Genomic DNA, 13,725 nt, shown 5'->3' with positions numbered 1-13,725 from the left:
AGTGGTATTGTTCATAATATTCCTTTATTATCCTTTTAATGTTTAGGATCTATAGTAATGGCCTCTCTTTCATTATTGATATTAGTAATTTGTTCCCTTTCTTTTTTTTCTTTGTTAGCCTTGGTGAGAGGCTTATTTTATTGATCTTTTCAAATAATCAGCTTTTGGTTTTGTTGATTTCCTTTATTGATTTCCTATTTTTAATTTCATCGATTTCTGTTCTATTTATTTTCTTTTCTTCTGCTTACTTTGGATATAATTTGCTCTGCTTTTTCTAGTTTTCTAAGATGGAAACTTAGATTATTGATTTTCTTTATTTTCTTTATAGATTATTGAGCTTTCTTCTTTTCTGATATATGCATTCAGTGTTATAAATTTCCCTCAGCTCACACATTTTGACAAGTTGTGTTTTCGTTTTCATTTGTTTTAAAATATTTTAAATTTTCCTGATATTTTTTTCTTTGAACCAAGTGTTATTTAGTATTATATTATTTAATTCCCAAGTATTTTGTGATTTCCCAGTTACCCTTCTGTTACTGATCTCTAGTTTAATTCCACTGTGATCTGAGAACAGACATTGTATTGTTTCTGTTCTTTTAACTTTGTTATAAGGTGGGTTATGGCCCCAAGTGTGATCTATATTGGTGAATGTTCCATGTGAGTTTAAGAAGAATGTATATTTTTTTGTTCTTAGATGAAGTAGTTTATTGATGTCTATTATTGTCAGTTGATTGATAGGTATTGTTGCCTTCAGCTGTGTCTTTACTGATTTTCTGCCTGCTGGATTGGTCGATTTCTGGTAGAAGGATATTGAGTATCCAACTATAATAGTGGATTTATCTATTTCTCCTTGCAGTTAGGTAAGTCTTGCCTGATATATTTTGACTCTCTGTCCTTAAATGCATATTCACTAAGGGTTATTATGTCTCTTCGTAGAATGGATTCCTTTATCATTATTTAATACCCTTCTTCATCCCCAGCAACATTCCTTGCTCTGAATTCTGCTTTGTTCAAAATTAATGTAGCTATTCCCACTTTCTTTTGACTAGTGTTCATCATGGTATATCTTTCCCCATACATTTACCTTTAATTCACATGTATCATTATATGTCAGGTGGGTTTATTGTAGACAACATATAGTTTGGTCTGGCTGTTTGATCCACTGTGACAATCTTTGTTGTTCAATTTGTGAATTTAGGCCATTGACATTCAGAGTGATTATTTGATATTTTTGATTAATATTTACCACATCTGTTTCTGTTTTCTATTTGTTGCCCTTGATTTTTGTTCCTATATTTGCCCTCCACTCTCTCTATCTCTCTCTCTTTGCTTTCTGTGGTTTTAATTGAGCAATTTATGTGATTCTGTTTTCTTTTTTTAGCATATCAATTGTATTTAAAAAATTTTTAGCAGTTGCCCTAGAATTTGCAGTATAAATTTGCAGTTAATAATGTTCACTTTCAAAAAACACTGTACTATTTCACAGGTAGTATGACTACTTTACAATAATTAAATAATCCTAACTCTTATCTCTTGTCCCTTATATCATTCTGTCATTCATTTTACTTACACATGTGTATACATGATATATGTAATATATGTGTATATATAATATATAATAACATATAGGCATATGTGATTGAATATATTGTTCCTATTTTAATTGAACAAACTATTCAGCTAGATCAATTAAGAATAAAAAAAAAGTTACATTTTACCTTCACTTGTTCCTTCTCCAATTTCTTTTCTTTATGTAGATTCAAGTTTTTGACCTACATACTTCTCTAAAGAACTATTTTAATATTTAATATTTCTTGCAAGACAGGTCCACTAGCAACAAATTCCTTAAATTTTGTTTGTCTGAAAGTCCTTATTTATCCCTCACTATCAAAGGATAATTTTTCAGTGTACCTAGTTCTAGGCTGGTGGGTTTTTCCTGTTAATACTCTGTATATTTTATTCCACTGTCTTCTTGCTTACATGGTTTTTGAGAAGTCAGGTGTGATTCTTATTTTTGGTTTTCCATAATATGATGTTTTCCCTCGCTGGCCTGAGTATTTTTTCTTTTTCTTTTTTCTTTTTTTTACATTGATATCTTCTCTTTATTTTTATTTAGTTTTTGGTATTTTTTTATTGGAGCTCTATTTGCCAACATATAGTATGCTCATCCCATCAAGTGCCCCTCTTAGTGCCCATCACCCAGTCACCCCATCCCCTGCCCACCTCCCCTTTTACCACCCCTTGTAAATCAATTGGAGAGTATTTTTTCTTTATCTTTGATTTTCAGTCCTTTGATTATGCCTAGGTTGTGGGAGGTTTTTTGGCACTTATCTTGGTGTTCTTTGAACTTCCTGGGTCTGTGGTTTGATGTCTGACATTAATTTGGAGAAATTCTCAGTCATTATTGTGTCAAATATTTCTTCTATTTCCTCCCTTCCTTTCCTTTCTTTTCCTTTCCTTTCCTTTCCTTTCCTTTTTTCTTCTCCTTGTGATATTTCCATTATGCATACATTACACGTTTTGTCGGTATCTCACATCCTGTTCTTTTTTTCTAGTCTTTGTTCTCTTTGCTTTTCGGTTTTGGAGGTTTCTATTGAGATATCCTTAGAGTCAAAGATTCTTTCCTCGACAATGTTCAGAGTACTAATTAGCCTATCTAAAGATTTTTCATTTCTATGATGGTGTTTTTATCTCTAGCATTACTTTTTGTTTCTTTCTTAGACTTTCTGTCTCTCTACTTACATTGCCCATCTGTTCTTGCATGCTGTATACTTAGTCCTTTATAGCCCTTAGCATATTAATCAGAGTTGTTTTAAATTCCCCATCTGATAGTTCCAAACATCCGTGCTTTGTCTGAGTCTGGTTTTGTTCTGATGCTTGTTCTGTCTCTTCAAACTGTATTTTTGGTTTTTGTTTTGTTTCGCCTTTTAGTATGTCCAGTAATACATTTTTTCCCCCTTGATAGCCAGGTATAATGTACCAGGTAAAAAGAACTGCTATAAATTGGCCTTTAGTAATATGGTGGTGTTTGGGGAGGGGGGAGCACTGTATAGTCCTATGGTCCTATTATCAGATCTTAGTCTTTTAAGGAACCTGTATGTTAAACTGTGAACTCCATGTGGATGTCTCTATTTTCCTCTTGTCTCCTTATGTAGCACAAGATGGCTAGAGTGGGCCAGAGGTGGGGATAGTATTGGAGGGCACTACCATAATTTAGTTAACAAGACCTCTCTTGCTGGGCATTTGTCTTTAGTTTCTCTCTAATTGAACAACACTGTAATGAACATTCTCAGAGCTAAATCTTTTTGCACATCTTTAATTTTCCTAGGGTAAAGTCTCTAGAAGTGCTCTTGTTAGATCAGTGGGTATGCAGGCTTTGATGTTTGATAGAAATTGCCGAACTACCTGCTATAAATTTATGTCTTCACCAGAAATGATAAAGTGCCTATTCCCTGCATGCCAACCAACACTTTATGTTCTTTTTTGCTAGTTTGATAGGCCAAATAGAACATTGAAGAAAAAAAAAAACCTCTTCTTGTTTACAATTGTATTGTTTTGTGAGGTATAACTTTTAAAAATATGTTGAATGGCAAATTTACTTTTCTTCTTTTTTGTGAGTTGTCTCATTTTTGCCCTTGGCCTATTTTTCTTTAAAGGTATTTGTCTTTTTCTTCTATTGTATCTTTAAGTTTTATGTAGTATTGATATTAAATTGTTGTTTCTCATAGATTCTCCAAGTTTTTTCTAGGTTTTTTTTTTTTGCCTTTTTGTTTTGTTTTTGCTGTTTTTATTATAGAAAATTTCATTTTTGTGTGTAGCCAAATCATTGTTATCATACTTCAAAAGGCCTTCCCTAGCTGGGATTAAACACCAATTCATATTTACTTCCTGGGCATTCGAGTTTTTTTCTAACATTTAAATCTTTAATGTAATTCATTTTGGCATATATGGTGTATTAGAGAAATTTTTAAATAGACAATTTTAATCATATTCTCTAACTTATTATTGCTAGTATGTGAGTAAACCAATGATTTTTATGTATGTATTTTAAAATTTGCAGTATTCAGATTATGAGACTGATGCGCTGCCCACTGCGCCAAGCGTCCTGCCTGCCCGAGTCCGTGCTGGCGGGTTGCCTCGGGGTCTGTGTTGTGCCTCGGAGGGCTCTGACCCCATGGTTGCTGGCGGCCCCGCCCGCCCCTCCCCACTCCTGCCATCCACACCCGGTTGCAGGGGAGTCGTCTGGCCACCAGGGCTGCGGGTCTGCCATTAAGGCAGCCACAGGACCCCCTCCCCAGCTGCTCCCCAGCTCCCGACTCACCCGCCACCTGCCTGCTCACCAGTAAAGAAAGCCTGACCCTCTTCTAACCTGCCTACAAATGATCTTCTTCAGAATAGAATCAAAGTTATTGGCACAATCCTATGTACAACAATATTGCTTCCCCTAGTAAAGCAAACCAGCATTGCACTAACCACCCTGCCCTTTTGGGTTAAGATGTGAGTATCTCAGAGAAAGACAAGTACCATATGATTTTTCTCATATGTGGAATTAAAGAAACAAAATAGATGAACATAGGGGAAGGGAAGGAAAAATAAAATAAGATGAAATCAGAGAGGAAGACAAACCATAAGAAACTCTTAACTTGGGGATCTCTGGGTGGTGCAGCGGTTTGGCGCCTGCCTTTGGCCCAGGGCGTGATCCTGGAGACCCGGGATCGAGTCCCACGTCGGGCTCCCAGTGCATGGAGCCTGCTTCTCCTTCTGCCTGTGTCTCTGCCTGTCTCTCTCTCTGTGTGTGACTATCATAAATAAATAAAAATTTAAAAAAAGAGAAACTCTTAACTATAGGAAACAAACTGAGGGTTGCTGGAGGAGAGGTGGGTAGAGGGATGGGGTAATTGGGTGATGGACATTAAGGAGGGCATTTGATCTAGTGAGCACTGAGTGCTATATGCAACTGATGAATCACTAAATTCTACTGAAGCTAATAACAAAACAAAAGTGTAAGCATCTCAAGATTATGGTAAAATGATGGGGTTTTTGAGTCCTAGGGACAAGCTAGCAACAACTGGATGAGAAATCAACTTCTTGCATTTGCAGAATAAAGGAATTATTGCATTAAAAAAAAAAAGAAGAAGAAAGCCTGACCCGTAAAATAAATAAATAAATAAATAAATAAATAAATAAATAAATAAATAAAATTCGCAGTACTTCTCAAATTTGCTTATTTTAATTTTAGTTTATACTGTTTTTTCTAAGTAAAATTTTTTATACCTTCTTTCCAATATTCATGCTTTCTGTCTTATATTCTTTTATTTCTTTGGCTCTAATGTCTAGACCAGTCCTAAGCAATAGTGTGGATAATATGGTATTTTCTGTTTTTTTTTTAAAGATTTATTTATTTATTTATGAGAGAGAGAGAGAGAGGCAGAGACACAGGAGGAGGGAGAAGCAGGCTCCATGCTGGGAGCCCGATGCGGGACTCGATCCCGGGACTCCAGGATCGCGCCCTGGGCCAAAGGCAGGTGCTAAACCGCTGAGCCACCCAGGGATCCCCCGGTATTTTCTGGTTTTTAACCAAAATTAACCTGGCATTTTCTTCTTTTGAATTTTACAAAATTAAATGTCTTTTTTTGGTGCTATTTTATTGTTGCAAAAACTCTGACATGTAGGAAACCTTCAATTACCTTTCCCTTTGTATGATCAGCACACATCCTAAGGGCCTCCCTTTGGCTGAATCTGAGTTGAGTTCATCACAGGCCCAGGACTCTCACCAGTTTTGAACTTGTGAGGTGAGCAAGGCATGGGAGTTCAGGGGCATTCTCTTCATCTCTCCTCATGACAGTTGGCTGCTTTGGCCCAACGATTACAGAAAAGCCTGTGCATTCTAATTCCTGAGCTAGAAGGGAACCCTTACAAATATCATTCTGTAGCCTAAGAACCACCTACCCTGTAACATATGAAAGGATATGTTCCCCTTGTAGTGTCTATTGTGTTTTTCTGGCTTGTATCAATTGAGAGAAGAAATACTCTGAAGTCACAGATTATTTTGTTATTTGATTTTTTTTTTAACTGGGAGGTTGGGGATGAGGGCAGAGAAAATGAGGCGTATGATTGCTCCTAGACTCTCCTCTGTGAGAAGCAGGTGAGGAGAGGTTTGAAATAGACCATGGGGAGCTTCTCTGACAGACACTCACCCTTGCTTTTCCCTATCTGTGTTCTCTAAAAGGCATATCCCACCCTCATTAGATCACTCTACCTTGACCCAGATGAACACCCCAAAAATGTGTGGTCCCTTAGCTCACAGATAAGCCACCTTTTCTGATAATTTGATGAAGTGTGCTGGCCTAAAATGTGTCTCTGACATGAAAGAAGCCTCCAAGTCCCATATTACTGCTTCATATTAAAGTACTGAAGACTCTTGGAGGACTCAGCTCCTCACTGGAAGATTCATTGCTTTCATATGAAAGTATTAAAGACTCAGATGATACCTTCAAATCCAGGAGGGGCTACCCCATTAGGCTGACCATCAGCTCCTTATCACAAGCCCCAGATGGGCAAAGTAGTCCCCTAGCAGATTTTGCTGAGGGACAAATGACAGGAAGGTTTTAATGTGGCAGGGCAGGGGGAGAGAGGGTGGTTTGGCAGACAGTCTTTGAGGGGTTCCATTATAAACCTTGCTTAGAAAAAATAAATAAATAAACAAACCTTGCTTAGTGTGAGGAGGATGGATACTGGAGAGGGAATAGAGGCCAGCCACAGACTGCTGATGGAGGCACCATTTTGCCTGTGAGATCCCTGTCTGGCCCTCTTGACACTTGATGCTGCCCCTTGTTGTCTCTCATCCCCAGTCCTCTTCCCTGGTGGATTCCCTCTTTTGCTCTCCATCACTTTCTCTCTCCCACCCTCCTATCTGCACCCCTTGTCATTTGTCCCTGCAGCTCCTGGCACACTGATGGCATCCTGGGCGTGACCTTTCTCACAACCACCAAGCTGCCAGTCTCCCCGGAAAGCTCCTCTTCCTCCATGCTTTATGCCTCTTCCTTTCTCATTCCATCTGTTTCCACTTTGTGCATCTATACTTGGCATCGTCTGCATTGCCAAAAAATTTAAGAGGGTTATCCAAAGCTTTTTGTACCCATGACTCAAAATAAATGGAATTGGATTGGGTCATTTTTTGTTCGTGGATGGAGCCAGAAACTTAAAAAGCTTTATATTTGCTGAATTTATTTTTATTCAAAATTATTTTATTTCAGTAAATAAGTAATAGGAACATGAATTTTAAAATACTAACCATATTGTAAATTGCCACGCTTTTCTATTTGAGGATTTTTGCAGCTATAATCAATATGTAAGAGAGAAAGAGGGAGACCATGGGTGAAGATGTAAGGGCAGACTTTTCATATGTCAGATCCCAGAATAGATAATAAACTATTATTTACATCATTGCTTGGGATCTTTTCCTAGCTCCTGCAGTACTGACTGTCTCTGTTTTTGTTGTGTTTGTTGCGTGTCCATGTATTTGTGTGCATGGTGGGCTGCGGCAACCCCAGGACGAGATCCTGACTGTCATCAGAAGAGTGGATGACAACTGGGCAGAAGGCATGCTGGGAGACAAGATTGGGATCTTCCCCTTGCTGTACGTGGAGGTAAGACTATGCTCTCAGATGGGCTTCCTCTTCCACCCTGCTGTCTGTTTCACCAGGTGGGGCAAGGGGCAGGGGTGGGCTCCTGGCCTGTGGAGAGGAGGATGGAGACTGTGTTGGGTTTTGTTCTGACTGCTGTGCCAGTGCTAGGAGCACTGCCTCGGCTCCTGCAGTCATCTGTCCCGGCCTGGCTGCAGACCATCATACTGTGTGGGCATCACAGATGTGGGCTTTCCCCACTTCTCACAGAAATCCTGTGCTGGCACCCGCTTCCCCAGACTCTCCTAGGTACTGCTGCTCATGTCTCCCCAGCCCAGATAAGGCAGCATTCCCCGTGTCACTGCAAGAACGGCTGTGGCAGGCCATTTGCAGTCCTCTGAGGACTTGGTGACCGGGCAGCTCACCCAGCTGCGAGTCCCTGAAGCCAAGATGACTTGGGGCCTGTTAATTTCCTGTCTCCTTTCTATAACTGAGGAGCACTTGGTTTCCAATGAGTAAGTTATGAGCAGTGGCTGAGCTGGGAGCATCTTAGAATGTCTGATTTGTAAACCGCTGTTTGTGTGCAGGAGTGTTTGCCCATCGTGTGTACGTGTGCCATTTGTCAGTGCAAGTCACATGTGTACACTCATGAGCCAATACATGCTTCATCTATTAACCACTGCAGTTATCCTGAGAATCATTTCAGCTATTGCTGACTGTGTGACAAACACTTTCAAGTACTTGCTCATTTAATTTTCTCAACAACTCTGGTATATGAAAGCCAGGAATGTCCCCATTCCTCGCTGATAAATGGCAGAGCCAGAACATGAACACAGACTCAGCCCTTCACTGCCCTACCCTCCGGCTCCCCCCACTAGCAAACTGTAGTTCATTCAGCCTGGTGCGGGGTTTCACATCTGCTCGGTGACGCAGCCGGCTTTGCCATGCCTGCTGAGTGGTGTGCGGGTGCCACTGGGTGTTTGTTCAACACGTCTGGTGATTCCTGTCACCTACAGGATAAAGTCCAAATGCTATAGTAAAGTATTCACCACTTTGAATGCAGTTTGCTCCTATCTATTTTTCTAGCCTCATCTCTGCTCACCTCCTCTCCTTTCTCTAAATGCTCTGGATGAGTGGTTCTCACAGTAATTTTGGATAAACTGCCCAGGAGATTCCAAGGCTGTGTCACACAGTAATAGTAGGTCCACACACAGCACACGCAGTGCTCACACAGTCACAAACTCCCAAATGGACTCAGACACATGCTCAGACACACCCCTCTATCATGCACTGTACAAGTCAAACCTCCTCCAACACCGTGTAAGCTTCCACTTGGGCATTTGTTCCAGTTTCCAGGGGTATTTTCTTTCCTATCCTGCTGCTTAGATAAACCTGGTATCAAGAGTGACTCTTGCGGTGCAGTCTAGAAGTGAGAAATCTGGCTTTGCAGGCATCGGTAGCCTATGGAACTTGTTTTCCTTGGCCAACTTACAAGGATACTCAAACACATATGCAGAAATGCTTACAGAAACTTTATTGTGATGGCCTCACACTGGATATGCTGCAAATGTCCATCCATCAGCAGCAGAATGGATAAGTAAATGGGGGTATATCCATATGATGGGAATACTACCCAGCAGAGGAAATGAACGATAGACTACTACATTTCCAAGCATGACTGAATCTCAGAGACAAACCTTTGAAGCCAGACACCAAAGAGTATATACGGTTTTCACTTGCCGTGGGGCCTCTGCAGGGAGGGATGACTCTGGGATGCTGGGGTATTGATATCTTAGTCTTGGGAGTGGTTCAGAGTTGTGTGCAGTTGTAAACTGGTGTGCAGTTGACATTTGTGTACTTTAGAGTGCAGCTTAAGGAGCTAAGGAATGCCTCAGCAGGTCACGGGCACCCTCTGGGGAAGGCCAGGTCAGGCCCGTCAGCTACCCGCCCTCTGGAAGGGCTTGGGCATCATCAGGCAGGCTGGGCTGGGGGTCAGTGCTGGGAAACCTGTCAGCTGGGTGCACTGTGACTCCCGTTGGTTCCACAGATGTACCCAAAGGGCAGATGGCCTGTCCCTGCCTCCCCAGGGCCTTAGTGCCCAGCCATTGGAGATGCTTTCGAACATGTCTCCCTCGAGGCAGGCTCCTTCCTCCGCTGGCCTGAAAGCCCTCCATGCCTCATACCTCCAGTGACAGTCCCACCTCTGCTCTCAACATGGCTCCTGATCCCTTCATGTGTCTCCTCAGATTAGATGCCCTGAGGACACTCGAGGTGCAGGGGTACTCAGCTGCCCTCCCAGGAGCATTGGCAAAGCCCCCCCTAAGCCACCGTGGCAGGGGCCTTGCTCCTCTGGACCCTGCTCCTTCCTGGGCAGGGTAGCTCCCGGGCAGCTGCCTGGCCACATGCCATGGCCCTGGACGCCTGGGCTGCAGCTCTGCACCCTGACCTGGTCCGAAGCAGTCTCCTGGCTGTTCGCTTAGCCACCACTGTAGACAAGAAGCCCCAAATGGGTATTTCCTGAGACCATGTCTCACTGTTTCTGGATAAGTTCCTTTTTGAAGTGCGTGGGTGGCTCCGGCCCCTTGTAGCCTTAGGGGTGGATTCAGGGGGTCCCGAGTTCAGGCTGTCTTCCCTCCAAGAGGCTGAGCAAGCCTCTGAGATCCAAGCAGTTGGAGCTCGGGTCTTCCACAGAGTTTGAATCTGACTTCCCACTGAGGCAGATCTTGGCCTTGTGCTTGACCCAGGTGGATCTGTAAGGAGGGAACAAGCTCTTGTGCTTCACAGATTGTACAATCCTCCCCTAAGCAGGGCCGTTTCTTCAGCCTGGGCCTGCCAGGCAGGCACAGTAGGGCAGGTATAAAGCCAGGCTGGGGCTGCATGGCCTAGACCTGGCAGCTTATCTTCTGAGAAGGCGTTCCCTATCTCCAGAAATATCTATATTTCTGGAGTATTACAGAAACAACCCTTTTGTCCCCACTCCCCCTAATGCACAGGGCCTGGCTGCCATGGTGTCCCCATCGGTGACCTGGGCCAGCTGGTCTCAGGCACTGAATGCCCGCACCTAGCTCCTTCACCCTCAATTCTTGCCTCCTGCGTGACTTCCTTCCCCGCCTTTGACCTCCTCACTGCCTTTCTAGCTTCCCCAGCCATTGGCCTGTCGTCTTGAACCTGCCTCCTGGTTCTTTTCTCCCTGTTGGTTTCTTGAACAGTCACGATCAGCAGCCATCTCCTCACCAGGACCATGGCATGTGTTGTTGACACCTGCTGTGTGTTGGATTACAGCTGGGCAAGGCGCCCCAGCTGATGTCTACCCAAGACAGGAATCAGCGTTGCTCTGGCCATCGGGGAATAAACCCAAACACATAAAGGTGACATGGCCTTCCTTCGGTGCCTCCAGGAGGCAGAGTAATTGTCATCGTTTTCCTCTTTCAGAGAGAATGAATCTGAGAGAATTCCTCAGGCCCAGGGGTCAAGGGATCCCCCCTCCTTTGTGTGTGGGGGCTCAGTGCTGCCTGCTGTGGGGTAAATGTGCTGTAGGAACACAGGTGAGGCACTTCGCTCTTCTCAGGTCCTGGTGGGGCTGGGTTTGGCTTTGGATTCCACCCTGCGGTATGAGTAGACCCAACTAGAGGTCCTGCCAAGCCAGACCCATCATCCTTTCCCACAAGGCTCCAAGATGACATGCTTGGCATCTACCCTTAATGTGGACCTCAGGTCATGCTCCAAGAACAGGCCTATTTCTCATGGGCCATGGCAGCCCCAGTGGCAGAATCATGAATGGGCCTCAGGGCAGTTCAGAGCATCATGGGTTTCAAAGGTAGCCTGCACTGGGCTCAACACCATGGCCTAGATGTGTGACTTTCTGAGCCTGGTTCCTCTCTCATACCAGGGCAGTAGCATAGACCTCATGAAGATCATTGCAAGGCTTTAAGACAATAACAGAGTGCACAGCCCAGGCATGAGGTAGGCTCTCAAGGGCCAACTCTGTTGTTGCTCTGCTATTAGGAAGGTTTGTTGAGTGAATAATTGCTCATTGGTCCATTCATGAGTTTACTGGAGATCTCTGTCACTCCTGGGAATTGACCATATTTGGCCTTGTATTTCTGAGTGTTTCCTCACAAATGCTCAATTCCACTCCCCAGCAGGGTGAGAGCTCCTTGAAGGTAGGCCCCCACTCTGTACAGGCACGACAGCCCCACCATGATTTCCTGAGCTCAGCCAGGTGTGCAGTTGGGTAATGTCAAGACAAGCAATGCAGATATTTACATGCTGCGTGATAGGAGAGGTTGCTCACTTGAAAGCTGTTGTTGAGCGTTCATAGAAATTAGTCTCAGTCTGGAGAGATCCAGAACCAGGACACAGGACTATTGTGCTCTGAGCATTAATGATCTGGATGGAGACATAGAAGGCACATGAGGAAATTTGCCTGTGTTGCTTGTCTGCCAGGAAAACCTCTCCACGCGGCCAGGATTAAGATCCCAAAGACCATGATAGGCTGGAAATACAGTTGAAAAGAATGCAATGAGCTTAAGTGTCAAGTTCTCCTTTCACGTTCAGAAAATCAGTTGTTTAGGCAGAGTGTGGGGAGACCGGGACCACCAGCAGTTAACCCAGGTCCGTTACCAGGTGACGTGATGGTTCTTTACTCCTGCAGAATGGGATATTTAAACATTAGCTGTACTTCATGGTTGGGGTATATGAGGTTGGCTCCCTGGGAGACATTGTCATGGTGGTCTGCTCGTGCTTGCTTGAGGATGAGCAAGAAAGGCCAAGTGGCTGGGCCTGCCCCTGACACCAACCTCTCATCACTAGTCTGCCCTCCACCCTGTACCTGAAGTGTTTCTCTTAAATCCGCCCTGCCCTCCCCTCCACCCCAAGTCCCAGCTTTCTCTGTCCCTCCCAGCCTGGGCTCAGTGGCCTCCAGGGTGGTGATCTCCAAACCCGCCATGAGATGCTGAAACCCAACTTCACAACCTCCACCTGGTATGGCGGCACCAGACCCTCTCCAGGGACCTGAGATTCCAGCCACCCAAACCTCCACACTGCCCTTCCTAGCTCAGGGTCTCTATGCTAGGACCTGTAGAGCTCCTCTTCACTCTTCAAAACCCAATTCAAATGGTCCTCACTTCATGAAATCATTTCCTGAGCCATAGGACCCTGTTCATGTCAAAGTGCAGGGCTTCCAGCACTTCCTAAACTTCTTCACTCCCCTGCTCAGATCAGGGTCCTTCTCTTATTCATTTTTAATATCCTTAGCACTTAGCAAAGTGACTACACACAGTGGGTGCTTAATAAATGTTTGCGGGAGTGACAGCTTGTCAGGAGGTCAGCACAGGAATTCGCCAGGAGCCATTCTCTGTGTCCAACAAAATGCAGTGATTGTCCAGAGCCAGAGGCTGTTTGGGGGACTGAGGGGCACGCTGAGTAGAGACAGTGAGTGGGAGGAAATGGGCTTGGACTGGTTTTAACTTTAAAGACACATCACATAATGTTTAGAGGGGGCCTAACAGGGACTGGCTGTCGACATAGCAGAAGAATGTGGTTGCCTTGTTCCTGAGTTTTGGAGTTGGCCCAGATTTTCCCTTGCTGGTGCTCCCCCAAGGCCCACCAGCACCTCCCTCACTCTTGTGCACCTTTGCTGGGTCTCACATCCTCTCGATGCACTGCTGGGTGCGCAGACTTGTCCCTGCCAGCTGTGTGCCATTGCCTGACCTACCTGCCCTGGAATCCATGGCTGCGTGGGGCTGGCTCCTGCCAGTGAGGATGCTGTTGGGGAGAAGATGGGATGTCTCACCCCCAGCTCCCCTCATATAGCTCCTGAGGCCAAACCCCACACCCTTCCAGCCAGCTCCTACCCCCTCTGTGAGAGACCTCTGCCCCTGCTGGGGTAAGGGCTTCCTCCGTGTTCCCAACAGACTATGCACTCACCCAGCTGTACTGTGCACGCAGGATTCTATCCATCTCCTTCCCCTTCATCTCCTGGGGCTTGGCACCCAGAAGAGGGGCAGTGACAGGTTTCCGTGGGAGAGGGAGCCACCCACCCCTGAAAACTGGCTTTCCTGTGCTCTGGGCTGATGCACACATGCAGGCGCATAGTGAA

At 44.3% G+C, this 13,725-nt stretch overlaps 1 protein-coding gene across 1 annotated transcript in view; it reads left to right on the top strand.

The window, feature by feature from the left end:
- SH3RF3 (SH3 domain containing ring finger 3) overlaps positions 1–13,725 on the top strand; it is a 353,925-nt gene that overhangs the window by 210,912 nt on the left and 129,288 nt on the right. Inside the window, exon 3 of the mRNA XM_072842672.1 lies at positions 7,554–7,649. Coding sequence (XP_072698773.1) covers positions 7,554–7,649 — 96 coding nt within the window. The remainder of the gene's footprint in view (positions 1–7,553; positions 7,650–13,725) is intronic.

Source organism: Canis lupus, chromosome 11, assembly GCF_048164855.1.
Source record: "Canis lupus baileyi chromosome 11, mCanLup2.hap1, whole genome shotgun sequence".
Taxonomy (NCBI): Eukaryota; Metazoa; Chordata; class Mammalia; order Carnivora; family Canidae; genus Canis; species Canis lupus.
This window is presented reverse-complemented; position numbering and strand designations above follow the sequence as displayed.